The sequence below is a fragment of the Macrotis lagotis genome, chromosome 5 (assembly GCF_037893015.1).
Source record: "Macrotis lagotis isolate mMagLag1 chromosome 5, bilby.v1.9.chrom.fasta, whole genome shotgun sequence".
Classification (NCBI taxonomy): Eukaryota; Metazoa; Chordata; class Mammalia; order Peramelemorphia; family Peramelidae; genus Macrotis; species Macrotis lagotis.
In genome coordinates, this window is record NC_133662.1 from 13,861,838 (window position 1) to 13,883,588 (window position 21,751).

The 21,751-nt window shown below is 37.4% G+C and overlaps 1 protein-coding gene across 3 annotated transcripts in view; it reads right to left on the reverse strand.

Moving 5' to 3' along the window:
• The window catches only part of KIF6 (kinesin family member 6), a 392,900-nt gene that overhangs the window by 77,166 nt on the left and 293,983 nt on the right, over positions 1–21,751 (reverse strand). For all 3 annotated transcript variants that reach the window (XM_074236853.1, XM_074236852.1, XM_074236851.1), the window contains one exon: positions 17,918–17,968. In XM_074236853.1, coding sequence (XP_074092954.1) covers positions 17,918–17,968 — 51 coding nt within the window. The remainder of the gene's footprint in view (positions 1–17,917; positions 17,969–21,751) is intronic.

Consider the following 21,751-nt stretch of genomic DNA (forward strand, 5'->3'; position numbering starts at 1 on the left):
GTTTTGTTTTTGAGGAAAGCACTTTATATATTTTAAAATACTGTAAAAATGTGAGTTATCTTTAAGACTAGGGCAGACTGTCTGGAATAGTCCTAGTAGGGAATGATTACCTGTCTGTAGACACTTTTCAGTCCTATTTTTCAAGTTTTTTTTTAAATTCTAGCACCAATGGATATCTTAATCTTTTATATTTGTGGAGTTGATGTAGAATTTCAAAAAGCATTTAAAGAAAAAGGTCTTGAAGAAGTATATACATTGAGAGATAAAATCACTAGAACTGTTCTGTCTGGAGAAATAATGGGATATATATATGCCACAAGGGGTCACTATAGTCGTTCTATTTATCCACAGCATACATTGTGGAAAACAATTCATTCTGACCCTGAACAAAGTAAAAAATCAGAAGAGATCATTTTCAGTGGTTACAGTTGATGTCCCTCCAGGATTACACTGCTATTTACAACACTATGAACACAGGCCTATTCCCAAATCTGTTCCTTGACTCATGGGTTAATTTAGTGCACACCATTCAAGGGGCTACCATTTGGGGTTGATCACACTAAAACAGCTTCTGGTAAGCAGCTACTGTCCAAGCAGATCTCACTCCCAGAGGGGAATATTAAATCAGACTTATAACCACAGAAACCCTAAACTATCATTTCTCTTAGGACTCTGGCTTTCAACCAAGTCAACTCTTGTAAAAGCCCCTTCTTTGGCCATATGGCCTTATCATCATTAACTATTTTCCTGTATTATGAGTTCTTTACTGCTTAAACCCCATGTAGATTATAAACTCCTTGGATTTATAAATGAATTTTTCATTTTTTTTCCCTTTTCCTGGAACTCAATAAACATTTGTTAGTTAAGTGATTAGTCACAGGTGGTAGTATCATTACAATTTAACTTCTGAGTTAGGAAAATCTGAATTCAAATCCTGCTTCAGATATTAGCTGTGTGACTTTGGGTAAATCACTTAACCTCTGACTGCCTCTGGTGATTTTCCGTAATTATAAAACTGGAATAATAATAGTCCCTGCTTTCCAGATTGTTTTTAAGTTTAAATGAGATAATATTGTAAAGCACAGTGCCCAATACAGAGAAGATAGCAAATTAATGCTATTATTATTATCATCATGCATGGCTAGGCAATTTTAGATGAATATAATTGTATTGCTGGAATGACCTCATTTTCTGTTTACTGGAGGGAGAATCAGCATCTTTTTAAGTACATGGGCTTGAGTTGGGTAATAACAGAATTTTTATCCTTCCCAAAAGAAATTGCTCTGGAGAACTCAAGAGGTGGAGCTGGAAGCAAGTGACTAATTACTTAGGGTACTTGCAGATGTTGTGGGGATAGTGGGGATAAGTCATTTGTACTCAGGTGCTTTCATTAAGCTATTCCTTTGTTTTAAAACCCTTTAGTGGAATTCATGGTCTAGTGGGATTACCAGCTAGCCACTGGCTGACAATTGGGTTGTGACTTTATGGCGGGCTGGTTGCCAGTCATGAAATATTACTGATCTATGTTTAGCTGGCACTTTTAGGAACTGATTTTAACCATCATCTAAATGAAGTGCCAAGATGGCTAGGGATTAGGAGTGGGGTCAGTGTAGGAGTGATGAAACAGGAATTGTGATGATGTTATGGAACTGATTTTGTTAAATCCACAATCCATAGTTTAGAGTCCTAAATCCTTAGTTTGTCTTTAGACCTAATCTTCTTTCTAGAATTCTCTCTCACTATTGTCTACATTCTATTCCAATCAGACAGTTTACTAAGGCTTTCTAGAACATTCCTTATGTATTCCTACCTCTTTGATATGCAACAGGACTTTGTACAGGCCTAAATCACCTAAGTTGGAGGTAACCATGGGTGAGTGGACAATAATCTGCAGCTGAGAGGAGACATTATGCATTTCCTTCTCATGTAGGTAGATGTAGCCTCTTTATGTTGGCTGCACACAGCTGGAATTAGATGAGTCTTTAAATCTAGTAGATTGGGACCGTCAGCTTGTCTGTCTTTCCACTTGTGTCCCGATGTGAACATCTTGCTTGCCTATGGGCACTGAGTGCTTAGCTGGATGTGGGAGGGAGATCCACCTTCTCCCTTCCCCTTGTGGTTCTGTGGCCCTGAAAAGCAGGCTTGGAGTTTTCTGTTTCATTTGTTCTTTTCCATTCTCATTGTAGGCAGTAGAGTTCCTGGAGCCAGGACTTCAGGTTATGGTGAAGCCAGGATTCCAGGTAAGATGTTGCTGCTTAGCCCAGCAAGTAAGCCCAGAGAAATTGGAGAGGTAGAATACAAGTCCAGGGAACTTTGTACTTGGAACTTGGAAGAATGGTGATATATAGTAACTTAGTTAAGCCGTGAACCTAATGCCTCTCCTCTCCCCAGATACTGAAGAAAAAATAGGGGAAATAAGGCCTCCCTGGATATTGAGAGGGGATATTTTAAAGTTTATTCTTGCTATACTTTTGAAATAAATATTCCTTTTTTAGGCAAGTCTTAATATTAAGTACTTTAAATGAAACTGGGGTCCTGGGGACTCCTAAAATTAGAAGAACACAAGTGATGGGGTCTTCAGCTGGTGGTGGAGACCAGGCACTATCCAATCATCTTCATATACCAGAGGACCTTGGGGAAGAAGGGTAAAACATTATATCCTTGATTGTGAGGGCCACAATAGTCAATGGGAGTGGGGACTTTATTAATATTTCTTTTCCCCTTTGAAATGTTCACTTTGATTTCCTTCTCTTATTTGAATCCTCCTTATTCTTTAAGAGCCAGTACAAACTACAGGACCACAAGATACAATGTAGAAAGGTATCTCATAGGATTTAGGAGGAAGGAATCCAGATGTAAAGTATATCTGTAGTGAGATGGGACATATGGCCACTATCCTCTACATTTCATTTTTTGATGTCTGGACCTGCTGTACCAGCACAACCCAGACAAGTTCTACCAAACTGGAAAGGTATTAGGTTTGGACTTGATGACTTAAGGACATTTTTTTTTTCTATGACCAGTCTAGTTATATTCAGAGAGTCACCAGATGATTAATACTTTTTAGTTATAGTAATTCCTGAATAACATTTACTAAGAATGTAAAGGAAAACTGCATGTAGAGAAGAAATGTTAACAAAGAAATCAGGGATTCTTAAAGTATTAGGAGTGTACACACACATATATGTAAAATTTATATGTTTATTATATATACACATATATACTTCTATATCCATACATACACAAAGATTGCCAGAGAAAATTCTTGCAGATTTCTCTTTTTAGCATGTATGGAGGGTTTTGCTAGTGTACAATATTATCCTTCTTAATTCTTATTCATAAAAGTAAAAATTCCATAAAGGAAGAAAAGATCTTACATCCTCTACAATGCTAAGGAGTAGTTATAAATTCTGTACCCTATTACATTCTCTAGTATGGTTATTCTGGCCCTTAACAATTTAAACCTAGACAATTTTGAAAGTCTGTTTTCTTGCCCCCAGACTCTTTTGTCCTTTTCATCCTGCAGAACATAGAATTAATTTTCTCTTTCCTTAAGAAAACATCATATCTCCCAGGGCTTTTGTAGTATTTATGGCCTACAAATCCCCTTGTTTGTTATTTTTACATCTGTCCCAAAGCACTTTTTGAAAATAGGATGAAACAAATTTGCTTCAGATCTAGATGTTTGCCCCTTAATTGAGAAACTAAACAAAATTTTCTGCTTTCAAAAAAAAAAAAAGAAAAACAAGCAGTATGTTGCTAAAGGATGTTCGTTCGTTCGTTCATTCATTCATTCATTCATTCATGTCGTCTTTGTGAATGATGGACAAACAAAAATAACAAAAACAAGCATTTTCTATAAAATACAAAAATGAAATAAATAGTCCCTGATCCTGAGAACTTAATGCTCTTTTGAGGAAAACCAAATTTACATTAAAAATTAAATACAAATTAAAATAGATACAAAGTATTTTCTGCAAAGTAATAGAAGCCTGGGGATCAGTACAGGTTCCTGTCCTCTGAGGTGAGCCTTGAAGGAAATTTGAAAATTCATTAAGCCAATGGAAAGAGGAGCTGTATAGGGGAAGGCCTATGCAAAGGCCAAAAAGAGATGAGAGATGGGATGTTGTGACTGAGTGATGGTAGAGTTAGGAAAGAATGTAGAATAAAGAGTAATAAACCTGGAAAGACAGGGTGAAGTTAGATTGTGTAGAGTTTTCAAAGTCAAACAAAACAGTTTGTATTTTATCAAAGGTGCAAAAGGGAGCAACTGGAACTTTTTTATGTTAGATTTATTTATTTCTGGTTGAAATTCAAAGCAGGATCATTTGAGAGGATTTCTGTGAAGAGAAAGAATTGTAAAGAAAATGGATCCCCGTCAAGAGAGGATCCTCATGAAAAGAGAGAATCTCTACAAAGAGAGAGGGGACCTTTGCAAAGGCTTAAAGAAGGAATTAAACACAGATGCACAAGTATTTCCTGGACAATCTAGGAGCAATAAACACATCTTATTTCCCATATCATTTGTTCCTATCTGCCTCCTTTCCCTTTCTGTAGAGTATATGAGGAAGGACTGGAGCTCAGGCAAGAAGCATTAGAGGTAGAAGCAATAGAGGCTGAGGAAATGTATCATTCCCTGAGGTTACTGACCCACACTGGTAGGTTTCTTCTTTTTAATCTCTACTGATAGTCTGGAACCACAGATCCTTCATCTCTCTCTGAAGGATGATGTTCACCATGGAGCACATGGTTGATGATAGACAAATTATTGAGTTCTATAATGGCAATGAATTAAAGTCTAACTTGGACCTTCAGAAAGCAGAGTAGGTGGGTCATATTATCTCACCCTGTCAATGAAATGGTTTTATGGAGTTATATTTTAATGCTACACCTTCTGCTTTTATAGAGGAAATGATAAGAGAATCTTTCACTTGAACAGCATTTCTGTATCTTTTGTTCAATTGTAGTTGAAGATATTGTTCACTGTGTCATCCAGTGTCCTTCACATAAGGATCCCTGCAATAAACCTTGGCATGGATTTAGTTCTAGGAAACATTTGTTTCTATAGATGAACTATGTGCTTTTGGTTGTTAGAAAATGAAAATGTGCAATTCCTCTTTCTATCAGTAGCTAGAAAATGGAATGAAATTTATTGTTCAATGTGGAGTAATCTACTTAGCTCTGGGGTCTGAACACACTTATTTTTCTGATTTCAACTGTAATCTGTTTCATGTATAAATGTCACAGAAAACTTTGTAAATGCTAAGCACTTAATAGATGTTTGTTGAATTGCTGAATTGCACTATGGGTCAGTCTACAGACTATAATTTGGAAGCAGGTGGGGAATAAATCCTAAATATCTCAATACTCCAATGATCTGTGAAAATGTCCCTCTAACACTGGCTATGTCTAACTCCTTTATGTCTAGTTTTCATGAATTGCTGTAATAAGACTTTACTCCCTGTGGCTCATCAAGACCAAATATAGAGAGGTGATAGGAATGAACCTCTCTGCTGATGAACCTCTCTGTTTAAAGAAAGACTTGGTATATCCTGGGGTTAGTCCTTGCTTGGTAGATGGGATCCATTAGGGCAAAGATTCCCACCCCTTTCAGTCTCAGGACCCCTTTGCTTACATGAAAGCTTCCCATATATACCGTATTCAATATGGAAGGAAGTAAATTCTATAGCATACCATGCATATGCATGTAAATTAAAATAAAGATACCTAGCCAAAATGAAAAGAAATCCTTGAGTTTCCCATGCATATGCACATAATTAAAGTCAAAATTATTTTCAGTAGAAGAATGGAGTTCTTTGAGAGGTATTCCTTAAAGCCCCTAAGCAAGCTTCATGAGGCCCCACATAGCCTATGCGAGGAAGCCCTATACTTAGGGATGCTCAAGCTAGTTGAAAATGGCTGGAGAGTCAATTGTTTAATGTTCAATGAGAATATTTCTACCTCTTACAAGTTGACAAATCCTACAAATTGGGGCTGGATTGATTATTTCATTGATGATAAAATTTAAGCAAATGTTAATAAGAAGACCAGGACATTAGGGGAGATGATTACATGACAAGCACATGAAATGGATTTGAGTGAGGGGATGCTGTGCTAAGTCACCAGCCTCACTTTCTCCTCCAAAACCATCCAGGTCCAGTGGCCAGATATGAACCAGAATAACTAGAGATGGCCCTCAGTGCAAAAGTAAATAGGGTTAAGTGTCTTGTCTAACGTTATACACTTCATAAATGTCAAGTATTTGAGGCCAAATTTGAACTCTTCTCCTGACTCCAAGACCCACGCTCTATCCACTGTGCCACCTAGCTGCTCTGTTAATGAAATAGATTAAATGAGCATGTATCCTGGTTATCTTTTCTTTTTCTAGAGAGATAACTTTTAAATAGCTTCCAGGCCATCCTGCTGGCACTAGATATTTTGTCCCTACTCTCAGCCTTCACGAACCCAGGGGTCACCTCAATACATCAAGGTATGTCAATGGAGAAGCCCTGAGACTTACTAACAAGTGCTATAAAGTCCAACTAAATAAAGTGGTTACTTTTATTCTATTTACATCTTCTTAACTAGTCTACAAAAGTCTCAAGTGTAAGACCTTTTTTAGCTTTTCCTCTTCATTCCTCAAGCTCTCTTCTCAGTTACACTTTTTGCCTCTTGACTGAAAGAGCTGAATTCAAAGTGAATTCCCACATCCTTTTTTGTATAGCTGTCTAGAGCTGCTGAGCCCATTTCAGGGCTGCCTTCCATCTTTGATGGCCACCTCTCACCTGTGGCTCCAAAAAGCTGTAGCATGTACAGTGGCCACACCCCATTTCAGCAGACAGGCTAAACCAGGTTGAAGGTAACAGAGGAAGTCACAAACTCATTGGTGAGTTGAGGGGGTGTCTACCCCAAGCATGTGAAGTCTTTAACTAAGTGGAATGGGCAGATGAGAACATTTCATTCCAATGACCATGAAGAAAGCTGAAGAGATACTCTAGAGTACTTAGAGCTTGCTTAGACAGTAAAGATTCCAAGATTATCCACTGCCATCTAGAGCCATCACTGGTTAGCTTTGACTTTGTCTTGCCACTGGACCACAATGAATTTGGAAGAGAGAGTGAGGTCAATAACTTTGGACAACTCTGCCTCACCTAAATCTAATTTACACAGGAATCAGAAGACATCACCCTTACCATGTTACTATTTCTATCTCAAAGTCTTGTGGGATAGGCAAGTAATGAAGCAACAGGTATGGATACACTTGGAGCTGAAGTCACAATCCTGCACATAGGCAGCTCAGGTCCTCACTGGAAGCAGCTGTGGGATTTGGCTTCCCTTGGATGTCTGAGCAGTGGTTTGCTTGTCTTCTGATATAAGGAAAAGACTAGAAAAGGTACCCTAAGTTGCTTATCCAACCCTGGCCTGAGTACTACTGCAGGCAGGGATCCCAAACTATGGTTGAAACACACAAAAAATGTACAAAAAACATCAAAGAAGATTCGATTCACTACCATAGAATGTACACACACATAGACAAAAAAAGATTTAATAGCTCTGAAAAATGAACAGCTCTTGTTGCAAGAAATCTCAGCAGGTATCATATTCAAATAGCAGCCTTGAGTGAAACAAGGCTGGCAAATGAAGGCCAGTTTACTATAGTTGGAGCTGGTTACACATTTTTCTGGAGTGGCTGCAGTGAAGGGGAGTACCATGAAACTGGTATAGGTTCTGTAATTAAAACTAATCTAGGGGCGGCTAGGTGGTGAAGTGGATAGAGCACCAGCCCTGGAGTCAGGAGTACCTGAGTTCAAATCTGGCCTCAGACACTTAATAATTACCTAGCTGTGTGGCCTTGGCAAGCCACTTAACCCCATTTGCCTTGCAAAAAAAAACCCTAAAAAAAATTAATCTAGTTAACAAGCTTATATGCCTACCAAAAGCTATGAGTGACAGGCTCATGACAATGAGATTGCTACTTGCAGGAAAATGCCATACCTCCATCATCAGTGTCTATGATCCCACCACGATGAATCCTGGTCAAGTCAAAGAAAAATTTTATCATGTTTCATAGAATCTCATATCCTACAACAAATTATTTCCTGCCATGAATTCATCTGTTTAAAATATAGTGCAAAATATCATGCCTGGCAGGAAATAATTCTGCTTCGATATTTTCTAGTTAGACAAATTAGTTCCCTAGAGAATGGCTTTGTTTTCCTAATTGTTTACATACCATCCAGTTGAGCTTTTGGATACTTTCAAACAAAATAAAATCTTTTATTATAAAAAAATTTTATGATGACCTGGAATCCCTTATCATCAATATACCCCAAAAAACAAGCTTATAATTCTGGGTGACTAGATTAGATTCAGACTACCAGACATGGCAGGGAATCCTTGGGAGGAATGGAGTTGGAGCAACAATAGCAATGGTCACCTACTACTAAAACCTTGTGCATCTTATGACCTTCTCACCACAAACATTGTCTTCCATTTACCCAAATGCAATAAAAGTTCCTGGACATACCCTCACAGCAAACACTGGCATCTAATAGACTATGTGATTGTAGACAGGATGTGAGAGTAATGAAGGGAATGTGTGGTACAGAGTGCTGCACTGATCACAAACTGATCCTTTGATGAATATTCTCATTCAACCAAAGCAGTGGCCCCAAGGCCCACATTAATGTCAAGAGGTTAGAATGCTTCTCTAAGTGGGGATGGTTTGTTGCTAACTTGGAGGGAAAGTTGAGCCAACATAGAGTTGGCAGCAGTGGAGCAGAAAAAGAGTGGGCAGTTTTCATAGATTGGTGTACAGCATTGTATTTGTTCATCTGGGTCAGAACACTTGCAAATAAGATTGTTTTGATGAAAATGTTGGGGAAACATAGAAGCTGCTAAATAGAGAACTCCACAGGATTTATCAGAATAATAGATCATCCATTTCTAAGAAGACAGAATTTGATTCTATCAAAAGCAAAGTTCAGGTGAAATTTAGAGATATGCAGGATTCTTGGCTCAGTAAGAAGGCAGATGCAATTCAGTTTTACGCTCATAGTAACAATCCAAAGTGCTTTTATTATGCTCTAAAGGCTATTTATGAACCAAAGGCATATCAGTGCTGATATGGCCACATTGATTAATGATAGGGACATTATCCTAGAGAGATGGACTGAACATTTCCATAGTATTCTTTTTTTGGGGGGGGGGTTTAGATTTTTTTCCAAGGCAATGGGTTTAAGTGGCTTGCCCAAGGCCACACAGCTAGGTAATTATTAAGTGTCTGAGGTCAGATTTGAACCCAGGTACTCCTGACTCCAAGGCTAGTGTTCTAGTCGCTGTGTCACCTAGCCACCCCCATTTCCATAGTATTCTTAACAGACCATTATCAATTAATGTAGAAGCCACTGACCATTTATCTCAAATTGAAGTCAATCTTCTTTAGCTGAAGTTCCAACTGAAGAAGAGGCTTTGAATGTCATTAGACTCTTTTCATGTGGTAAAGGACCTGGTGTTAATTCTATTCCAGCTGAGATTTACAAGGTGTGTGTGGGGGGGTGTCATTGCTCAATCAAAAACATACTGAAATTTTCCAGGTTATGTGGCATAAGTAGGTTATCCTCAAGAGTTCAAAGATATCTTCATCATCCATCTCTATAAAGATGGGAATAGATTGTCCTGTGACAATCACAGGTGGTTTTCATTGGTAAGATTCTTGCCAGAGTCCTCAATAGACTGATCCTTCACCTAGAATATGGTCACCTCCCTGATACTCAGTGTGGCTTCAGAAAAGGTTGAGGCACAATCGATTATGATGTGCCTGACAACTCCAGGAAAAATGCTAGGAACAGAAGTCTGTATCTAATGATGTAGATCTGACCAAGGCCTTTGGTACCATCTTATAGAAAATTATGTCAAAATTTGATTGCCTGTAGAAATTTGTCAATTTCATGATACCATGCTTCCTCAGGTTCTGGGTAGTAGACAATGTTCTTGTGATTTCCTGGTCACTAATGGAATGAAACAAGACTGGGTCCTTCTTCTATGTTTTTTAGCATGATGTTTTCAGCCATGTTATCAAACACCTTCACTGAGGATGAACACAGCATCAAGGTCAGCTATCACCCCGATGGTAAATTCTTCAATTTTAGAAGGCTACAAGCCAAGACCAAAGTGGAGGGAGTGTTGGGGTCTGACCTTCTGTTTGCAGATGATTGCACACTCAATGCAGTCTCTGAAACTGAGATGCAGCAAAGCATAGATTTATTTTCTGCCAAAATGTTCTACTTTTTGCCTAACAATTTGTAATAAGAAAACCCAGGTGATCCATCCATGCCATCCATATGTGGAATTGTCTATTAAAGCAAATAGAGAAGTTTTGAAATCTATGGATAAGTTCATTTACTTTGGTAGTATACTTTCAAGGGAGGTATACATTGATAATGAAGTTGACATATGCATTGCTAGAGCTAGCTCAGTGTTTGGGAGGCACCAAAAAAAGTTGGAGAAGTATTAGATTAACTACCAAACTGAAGGTCTACAGAGCTGTTGTGCTGACTGGACAGTCTATCAGTTCCATGCCAGGGAACTTAATAGCTTCCATTTAAAGTCATTTCTGAAGATCACCTGCCAGGAGAAGATACTGAGGTCCTTTCTCAAGCTAAACTGCCTAGCATTCCAACATCACTACAGAACATGCAACTATGGACTGGGTACATTCTTAGAATGCCAGAAGTAGTCTTGTCAAAAAGACTATTTTATGGAAAACTCACATAGGGCAAGTGCTCACAAGGATATGAGAAGAAGTGATACCAGAACACCTTGAAGATCTTTCTTAAGAACTTTAGAATTGGTTGTGCAGCATGGGAGAAGGCACAGGACTGTCCAGTATGGTATGCCCTCAGCAGAGAAGGTTTTATGCTCTATGGGCAAGGCAGATTTGAAGCAGCTCAAAGGAAATGTTGAGATATGTAAGCTTAGAATAACTACTACCCTAGGTAGTTACATGTACTATTTCTGCTTGACCTATGGTCATTTAGAGCTCAGAACATTCTGAACTTGTATTGTTCTGACCAGTTTCTGTTGGACACACTATAATTTTTCTCTATAGTGATGTCATTTTAGTTTTCTTTGATAATGAAGGATAAGAACCAACCAATCAACCTAATATCAAGACACATTAGAATTGAACTCCCAGTATGAACTATGACACATCTATCATCTCCTCATAGTTGAATGTAAGTCATTTATCTTTCTTTTGTACCTTTTTCTTTGTTTACTTTTTTATTCTTCTCTTCATTCTTGTTCTTGAACATCAATATTTCTCCATAGCTCTGGTCTTTTCATTAGGAACATTTGGAAGCTCTATAGTTCATTTAAAGCCTATTTTTCCCCCTGTAGCATAATATTTAGTTTTACTGGATAAGCTATTCTTGTTAGCAAACCCATATCCTTTGTCTTCTGTTCCTGAGAGGTTTTTGAGGTTTCTTACAGGAGGCATGACTAGTAGAACTGTTCTATTTCTACTTTTCCCTCTAGTTCTAAGAAATTTGAGTGATTTTCTTTTAAGAATTTTTGAAATTTTAGGAGATTCTCCCTCTCTCTCTCTCTCATCATAGCGTTCATATAGTTCAATGATTCTTAATTATTTTCTTTTCAATCTGTATTCAAGAGTAATTGGTTTTGCTGTATTAGTTTTTCTTTTTTTTTACCCTTTTGACTTTATTTCTTGTTGCCTAATGATGTCATTAACTTCTATTTGGTCTTCCCAATCTTCAGGAAATTGTTGTTCAGGCAAGGTTCTGTACCACTTAATTTCCTTTTCAATTTTTTTCTTCCATGATTCTCATTTCCCTTTTAATTTTTCTCTCAAATTCTTATTCCATCTATAAAAACATTTTCTACCTTAAAAACAACTCTTGCTGAGCTATGTTTTGCTCTGAGGCTTTGCCTGTAGATGTTTTGGAGTTAATCTCTTCTGTTTGTATCTCAAATGTTCTTGCCACCAAAACAGTTTCATTATGGTGGTGCTCATTTGTTCTTCCAGGCAGCTTCCCAAATTCAGATTTGATTTTTTAAAAAGGTTTTTGCAAGGCAAATGGTGTTAAGTGGCTTGCCCAAGGCCACACAGCTAGGTAATTATTGTCTGAGGCCGGATTTGAACCCAGGTACTTCTGATTCCAGGGCCAGTGCTCTATCCACTGCACCATCTAGCTGCCCCCAGATTTGATCTTAGAGCTGAGCTCTGTGATGGTGGGTCTTAGCTGGTCCTGGGGATTTTGAGTATTGTTTTATTTCTTGGTATGTTGAGTGTTGTTATTCAAGGATCTCAGGAACAGGCAAGGGATCTACAAAATTTTGGTGCTTCCAAAGGAATTTAATCCAGGGCAAAGCATAATTGGTACTCTCCTAGTCTGAGTTTTACAAGTTCATGACCAGAGTTAGGGTATAAGTATTAGTAGATTATTGCTGGACTCTTCTCCTATTTGCCAGCTGGAATTCTCTGTTGATTCAAAGTGACAGAGTTGCAGGTTCTCTCTGGTATTGGATTCCTGCTGGTATTAGATTCCTGCCTTGGTTATTCTTCTCCAGGGTAGGGTAGATACATCAAGTGAGACCCTACTCTGAGCTTGGATTGCTGTTTCTCTTTTTTCAGTACACTGCCCAGAACTTCCCTATTTGAGAATCACTCTCCTGTACAGGTCCCCTTCTCACTCTGCCCTGGATCTATGACCTAGAACTGGATAGTAGATGACAAAAGTTCCCAATTGGCACCCAAATCTGTCTTAGTGTACTGGTGTGTGTCTGATGAAATCCTTGTATGACCTGGGACCACTTCTTGACAGTGTGCCTGACCCATCCCCAGTATCCCCAGACTTTCCTGTCTGCCTCTCTATGCTGAGCTGGGCTGGACACATGACTCACTGTGATGGTTTCTGGATTTTCTCACTGGGATTTAGTCTGGTGTATTTTCTAGATCTGTTTTGAGGAATTTGTGGAGAGGAGCCCACCCCATTGTCTCTTAACAGCTTAAACATTTTGGTACCCTAATCCTCTTTAACCTATCTGCTGCATTTGGCCAATCTCTCTTTCTGGATACCTTTTCTTCTCTATGTTTTTGTGACATTGCTCTTTCCTAGTTTGCCTCATACCTGATTGTTCCTTCTTGGTCTCCTTTACTGGTGGCTCTTTCATATCATGCTTGTGAGGGTTCTCCAAATTTCTGTTGTAGGTCTGCTTTTCTTCTCTTTCTATTTTTTTTCATTGACACTTATGGTTTTAATTTCTACATATCCAGTCTTAGTATCTCTTTTGTGTTTTAGTACTGTATAATTTGCCTATTAAACATTTCAAAATTGATGTTCTAGAGACATTTTAAACTCAAGTCTAAATCAAGCTTGTTATATTTTCCCCAAGCCCTCCCCTCTCCTAAACTCCTCTATTTCTATCAAAGTTAACTACCATCCTTCCAATGTCTCAGATTCATGATCTCAGCATTAACCTTGACTCCTTATTCTCTCTCATTCCACATATCCAATTGCCCTAGCTTGATATTTTGCCTGTACAACATTTCTCACATATGCTCCCTTTACTTCACTCATACATCTATCACCTTTGTTCAGGCCCTCATGTTTTTTTTGCCTAGATTATTATAATAGCTCTTTCCTAATTAGTCTCCATGACCCAAGTCTTTTCCCACTCCATTATATGCCAAAGTAACTTTTCTCAAGTAGAGATGTGACCATGTGACTCCTCCATACAACCAGTTACAATGATATCCTTTTACCTCCAGGATAAAATAAAATATCCTGATTAGCTTTCAAAGCCTTATAGAACTTGGCCCTGAACTACCCTTCTGGTTTTGTTGAACATTACTGTCCCTTCAGTATTCTGCAACTCCCCCCCAAAATGGCACCTTCTCATTGTTCCTCACACATAAGGAGCTATTTCCCTTCACTATTCTTTTGGACTGACTGTCCCCATACCTGAAATGCAATCTCTTTACTTTCTCCTCATATAGTCTCTATCTTTTAAAATGCATTTCAGGCAGCATCTTTTGAATGAAGCTTTTTCTGACTTTCACATCCCCCCAAACTGCTGACATATTCCTTCCCAATGTACCTTGTATTTTATTTTACTCCTATTCCTCCCTTCTCTTCCTCTTCTCCTCCATGTCCACTTCCTCTTTCTCTTTCTAGTAGTTTTATATTTAGACTTGTATGTATTTTTACATATACTTGTCTCATTCATTAAAGTGAAAGCTCACATCATTGTGAGTAGGAATCATTTCCCTCTTTGTACTTATGTAGCCAGCACTTAGCATAGTGCTGGCAACAACAAGTTCTTAGTAGTTTTAGATTGACTGATTTTTCTCTGAAAATCCTAGCATAATATATTGCATGCACACTGTAAGTGTTGGTTGATTACCCTGTCACTTAACATTATTAAATTGTCCTCTATCCTGGACAACTGTCTTCAGTTGTTCTAATAATGTACAAACAAAGTAGTCTGGGAAACATAAACAAATAAATACCATGGAATTTGATCAAACAGATTTATCTGGAACCAATCATGATATTCAATTAAAACATCTAAATTGATATCCAGTTTTCTTTGGCTGTTTCAATAACTAACCATCTAAGCTTGTGACTTAAAATCCAGTGTTAGTACTTCCTTACCCCTTTTCCAATATATTTTACTATGCTTTTTGGAATTGGTTTTAAACCATTCCCTTAGAAAGAAGTGATAATGGTCACATGTTTCTCTGTAGGTTCAACTATCACATCAGATATGGTCACTGCTGCTACTACTGCAAATTACTGTAAATTATATTTGCATTTGATTTCAAATGTGCTCTACGGTAGTTTACTCCAGATGTCATGACCCTATGACTTTCTAAGGAATTAAGGATAGTTTGTAAAATTTTTATTTTCTGAGAGATTTCCTGGGTGGGGTCCTAAACAAAGTACGTTCTAATTTAGACTTAATTACATGCACTCACTCAAACATATTTATTCACATGACTGGTCTTAGACAAAGGTCAGATGACTAAGGGATATGAAAGCTCCCCACTCCATTGGTTTGTTACTAATGCCTAAGCTTGTCACGTTTAAGCTTTTTTCCTTTGGTTGTCTTCTACTAAATGTGTGTGTGTGTGTGTGTGTGTGTCCCATGCATGCATGTCCTCAGATGCTAGTGAACCCACTCATAAAGTAGCTGCAGGTCTACAGAACCATAAAAATCAAAACTATAACATCTGAAGCAGCATTAGCTTCGTGGCTAAATAATTGATATACTTCTTGGGTAGCTAAGATAGTTACCAAAGGGATCTGTTACATTATAGTGAGGTTTAATTGCATGAATCCATGATGTTACGGGAAAATAATATTGTTTAGAGCAGTGTTTTGGGGAGAATGCCAATACATGTATACAGCATATACAGACAGATCAGTTTATATATATGGAAATAAACCATTAAGAGAAAGGAGTAGAGGGATAAAGACAGATGATAAAGCTTTGAAAGGGGGGAAATTGCAGATTGACAGAAAAAGTAAAAAGGATTTGGAAAAGTTGGCAAAATAAACATAAAAAAGAAAAATGAGAAAGGAATGAAAAGTGAGCAAAGAAGCAAGGAAATAGAAAAGGACTAAATACTGTATTTAGTCACTGATTCATTTCCTATGTCTGAAGCCAAGTTGGCTCTTGAGGAGTATCACAGGTCCCAAATCCATTTGCTGCTAATGTTTGTAAGAAGTCCTCTGCCTCTAGCCTTCTGCCCAAATGCCAGCTGGAAAGGTGAGGGTTAAAACAGGAAATGGCTACAGAAAACAGTTTACTGAGTTGAGAGGTTATCTTCAATTAAGCAAAATTCACTTCTGAAATGTGGTCACCTGGGAAACCTGAGCATTGGTATTTTAAAATCTCAATCAAATAGCCTGCTAAAGTGTTTGGACTATAACAAGGCATTTAATCTCAAAATGGCAGCTGGGAGATGTTAACACTTCTTTTCTAATTGGGATAGTATGGTTTTTAAAATAAATAGGTATTTCAACATGCTCTTAATTAGACTTCTAACCAAAGTGCTTTCTGTTTGAAGTTTCCTGATTACTTCAGGCAAATCTGGGCCTTCCTGAACTTGACACCTGCTATAATTTGGAAGGAGGAAGCTTGAAGCATGATAAATAGACAAATAAGGAGCCCCAGTTTGCCATATAAAGGATAGGAGGCAATATGGACCTACTTCATAATGTGCATTAATGAAGCAATGGGAGTCTGGAAAATATTTGTGTGGCCTGGAGCCTGTGATTGGAAACATGCAGCAATTTTCCAAAGGCTCAGGTCTGCTCCAGGCAGGGGAGAAATCTGCCTGAGCAGTTCCAGTCCCTCGCTGGATTGGTTTGGCCTCCCAGGGGGATGGGGAATTGGAAGGAAAGAAAGGATGGAGCTCCTTACTCCCCTGGAGCCTGTGGAAAAGACTTACCTTGTCTTAAATGCAAACCACTTATAAAGTTATTTCAAATGGTATTTTTCCACATTGTTTTTTCTATAATAAGGGCTTATTAAATGCCTGTGAAAGGAGACCATATGGTACATGAAGAAGGACCTTGCCCATGGAACTATCATAATGAAGCTATTTGCAGCTGATATTAGGGGACTGCTATATATCTGATGCCTAGACTTAAGAGCTCATCATTGAAAAGTCATTGTTCACCTTAGCCTGTTTTGAACCTTTTCTAAGCCCAACATTATGAGGTCAGTTTAACCTCTATTAAAAAACTCACATTATTTTGCAGAAAGCAATCAGTTGAGTCTCTCTTCAGAAGTAAGAAATTCATTGGTCTGTATTACCATTATAATTCTAGGATAGCAGCTCCCACAAAGGAGATGGTCAAAAGATTGACACCTCATTTCTTTTTAAAGCATATCAGAACTAACAGAGCTCTGGCCAGAATGTATTAGACTTTCTGTTGTACACATTGCATTCTAGCTATTACTATCTAAGCAGCAATTACTGAAGATTATTATCAGTTCTAATGAAAGAAAATACAGAAGCTCCTAAAAGTACTACTTGCTACTAATTTCAAGGAAATCATTTCCAGTACAGTTTTGATTCTTCATCTTGACACTGAATACTTCATTGCTTTGCCCAGTAATCTTAGTCAGAAAAATATAAAATAGAATCCTTCAATCAGGAGATAACAATTTCTCATAACTCTTCAAATGTTTTAGCATTTGTGTTATGGCTTGGTTAAGAAAAGGAGTAGAGGGTGGTGATCTGAACAGCTTCATCATCTGCACCCAAATATCTTTCCTCCTAGCTCACCAAGATACTTCTCATCCCTCTTCCATGATTTGGTCAAAGAAACAGCCAAAAGAAATATGAGTATATTATTTCTAGAAAGCCTTTACCAAAATGCACATGGGATGGTTGAAGTTATCTATTTCTCATATTATACATCAAATGCATCAAAAGTAGATTAGTTATCAGTTAACTATCTTGTAGTTTTGGAAATAAGAGAATAGGGTATAAAGTATTACAGGAAATAATGATTGATTTTTAAAAAATTTATTCTGGGTAAAAATGTCAGCAAGTGGAATGATGCAGTAAAAATGTCAGCAAGATGCTGCTTAAGAAGGGCTAAATCAATTGGGTGGGGGGACGTCATACTGTACTGAACCTGAGCAGCCAAGGACATTGGATAACTAATGAGAGAGTTGGTATATGTAAAAAGGTAATGACACAGAAAACAGACCTTGCCTCTTTAACAATTTTGCCTCCACCTCACTCTGGGTTTTATTAATATATTCTTTATTTTGTGGAATCCCTTTTAAACATATAGCTCCATAATCAGGTTAGGTGGTATCATTCTGCATTAACCCTCCATCCCCAACACAACAGACACATATTTATACTCACTTAAAGCAACTCGCTGCATCTGCCGTTGGTTTATTTCTTCTTTTAGATGGCCTGTCAAAGAAACAAATGACAAAGCAATTAGTGAGTGACCTAAGTTCTTGAAAGATGCATCAAGTTGAGATACTTCTGAACCTTTCAAAAAAGATGTTAGGTGGAGAAAAAGAGAAAGGTTATGGCTCTCAGTCCAAGAGGGAGTTTACAAAACTGGCAGCAGTAGTGACAACAAAACTAGGAATCCCAGATGGTTACTTCCAATATGTTTTACATTCATTGAATTTGTCACATCGGTCAGCCCTTTTACCAATGCCTCATTCTGGAGCCTGAGTCTATATTAGTGATATACTTCCAAGATGTCACCACTGTGAGAAATAGGATGTGATCTTTTGTTCATCTTTGGGGTGAGAGAACTGAGACCTAGATCAAACTCTACCTTCTTCACAAAACCATATGAAATGCCATCAAGGAAAAAAGAAGTGAGGGCTTGAGTTGTCCACAAGCTCAGTGTGAGACCACAGATATGACTGTTGCAAAAGCTATGACACAATTGTAATCTAACAATAATAGAAGTATAGTGTTTGGAGGGACCAAGGGAAACTATAGAACTACCACACTTTGGAGCATTCAGAATGTATCTATAGCAGTATTTTTAAATCTAGGTTGGATCTCCTTCTCAAGAGGGCCACCAAGAGAGAAAGGGAATGATATACAAAGTTATATGTGGAACAGGGGTAAGTGAACACAGAGAAGTCTTAAGGAGAACTTATCTCAAACTTTTCTGAAGGGTTTTTTATGTAGGAAAGAGATTTAGATTTTCTCTGTGATGTTATAGAAAATAAGACCAGAAATAAAGGATGGAAGATGTAAAGAGGCAGATTTGAGTCTTTATGAGGAAGAACTTCCTAACAGTTAAAACTGTCTAACTTTGTGGATTACTTTAAAAGTAATGAATTCCTTCTGGATGAAAATATGAAGCAGGGGCAGTATGACTTACTACAAGGGATGCTAATCAGTTGTATCTATAAGTTCACTGATTCAAGAGTTCCCTTCCATGGTGCAGATTGCAACCCATCTGTGACTGCCATATTCTCTGATTCTTGTCCATGTGCTTCCCTAAATTCATGCAGGGGGCTCATCCAACGCAACATAAAACATCCTTGATTTTCTCCTGATATTGTTAAGTCACCAATGAAGCATTCTAGCTGTCCATCTGTCATTCCTCATTCTTGCCATATGACCAGTCCATCTTTCTGTTATATAATTCCTTGATGCTTTCTCTTAATCCTTTTCTTCAGACTTCCTCACATCTACCATATGTGTTTCCATTGTCCTCTTTGTGATACTCATGTTTAATTCTTAGGAAACACAAAATTCTTTGTCTTTTTGTCATATAGCACCATCACTGGAATGTTAATAGTAAGATAAAAACCTTTGCTTTCATGGGAAGTCTGGAGCTAATGCACTTTTCTGAAGACAATCTAGGCCTCTCCCCTCTTGTTCAGTTTATTGTCCATTTGTAGGACATGCTGTTGAAAAAGCTAGAAATGGCATCTATACAAATGTATGCTGAAATATAGTTGATAGATAGTCCTCATCCACTTGATGTTTCCTGTAGGGGCTTGATGCAGGCAGCACATCATCCACAAGGAGGAACATCTGGAAGACCTCACAATAGGGAATTTCTTTTCAATATAGATTCTTTCTGGATTTTCAACAATGCAACAAATACCTTTGGTGAGCACACATCTCCTCATTTTATGCTTCACTGGATGTTTATTATCAGGAGGTTGTTGAATAGGATATTTCTTCTGCTATATATGTATATGTTCCAAGAAATCTTAAAAGAGTCAGAGAGTTATAGAAGGAATTTTTGCATTAGATAGAATGTTGGACTAGATGACCTCTATGGTCCCTTTCCACACAAATTCCATAACTGTGTACTTGGAAATGAGATAAATCAGTGAGATTGAGGGTTTCTTTATGTCTAAGAGAGTGATTTAGAAAATATACTAGTTGTTAAAATGTCAATGCAATCTGCCTCTGATATTCCACTTATAGGAAGTGACCAAGATAGTGTTCCAGGAAATGATGGAACATTTACTGTTCCTTAGTCTAGCATAAATCTCTCCTAATACTTCATACGTTCAAAAAAGGTCTTTAGCTGAACAATATAACACTACCAGGATATGGGATAACCATAGAGGATGACATAGAATATTCTGTAACACTCAGAATCATTAAAATTTGAATTTGAAGAGATATGTATATAAATATATATATGTATATATATCTATTTATCTATATATATCTATATATCTATATATATATCTATGCAAGATGCATTTAGTCTAACCTCTCCAATTTAAGAATTTGGTCTATTGCATCCCTTATAGAATTCAGCATCTGTTTGAAAATATTTCATGACAGAAATTTATTATATTATAAAGAAGTCATTTTATTATATAACAACTTTGTTAGAAAGTTCTTCCTAATATTGAATCAAATTCTGGCTTCCTGTAATTTTCTTCTACTAGTCTTCATTCTGTTCTCTATAGTCAACTAAGATAATTCCATACTCTGTGTCATAGATGTGAGCTTTAAAATATTTCAAGACTTTGAAATATTTGTCCTCAACCAAATCTTCTCTTGTCTCTTTCCTCATTCTTTCTATTATTCTTCACTTAGCACCACCCTGGCTGCTTTTGTCTGCATCTATTCTAATTTCATTTGAATGTCTTACCAAAACAAATTCATTATTCATTATTCAGGATCTATGGCAGGTAATGAGAAAAGGGTGTATACTTGTAAAGCAATATAGTGCAATAATCAACTGTGAATGCTTTAGCTAATCTCAGAAATAAAATGATTCAAGACAATACTAAAGGACTCTTGATGAGAAATGCTATAGACCTCCAGAGAAAGAGATGATGGAGTCTGAATACTGATCAAAGTGCACTATTTTTCATTTTTATTACATTTTTTCCTATTATTGGTCAGTATCTTCTTTCACAGCATGACTAATATGGAAGTATGTTTTACATGCTCACTCATGTATAACTTATATCAAATTGCTTACCATCTTAGGGAAGGGGAAAGGAAAGGAGGGAGCAAAAGAATTTGGAACTTGAAATTTTAAAAAATGAAATATTAAAAATTATCTTTATATGTAATTAGGAAAAATATTTTTTTAAAAGAAAAGGATGTATAAAATGCATTCCTTGGGTATGAAATAACAGGAGATTTTTTTGATGTGCTGGATGGGGAGTGGAGTTGTGGGGGGGAAGGACAGGGCACAGAAGAGAGCTCACATCTATGATAGTGTTCTCTAGAGTTTAATACAGAAAAGGGCTAAGGGGTTCAAGTGGTTCCAATGAGTTGAATGAATCTAGACCAATAAGGGCCTAATGACTGGGTCCAATTTTACTAGCTAGGAAAGCAAACTAGAAACCTGAGTTAGCTCAGTCAAAATTGATTTTTTTCCTTCTCATTTGGAAGGAAATGGAGAAGTATAAATTGGCTTTTAATCATTAATTATCTCTTAATGCATCAATGTTTTATTCACAAACTAGCTGCAATGTTCTTTGGGAATATGTTTTAAATTTTTATTTAAACAGTGTCCTGCATAATCCCCTTCATATAGCAGGTACTTCACTGGATCATAAGCTTCCCATTGAGAACTCCCGAGTCTCCTTTCTCCAAAATTCTCTAGAGACTTCCTTGAATAGGGTTCCCATAAGACAGATGGCCAAGGAAGTCTGGGGCAGGATTAAGGCAATTTTGTAGTCGTAGGCTGGTGAAGAACTAATCATGTAAATAAATAGAAGAATTTAGCCATCG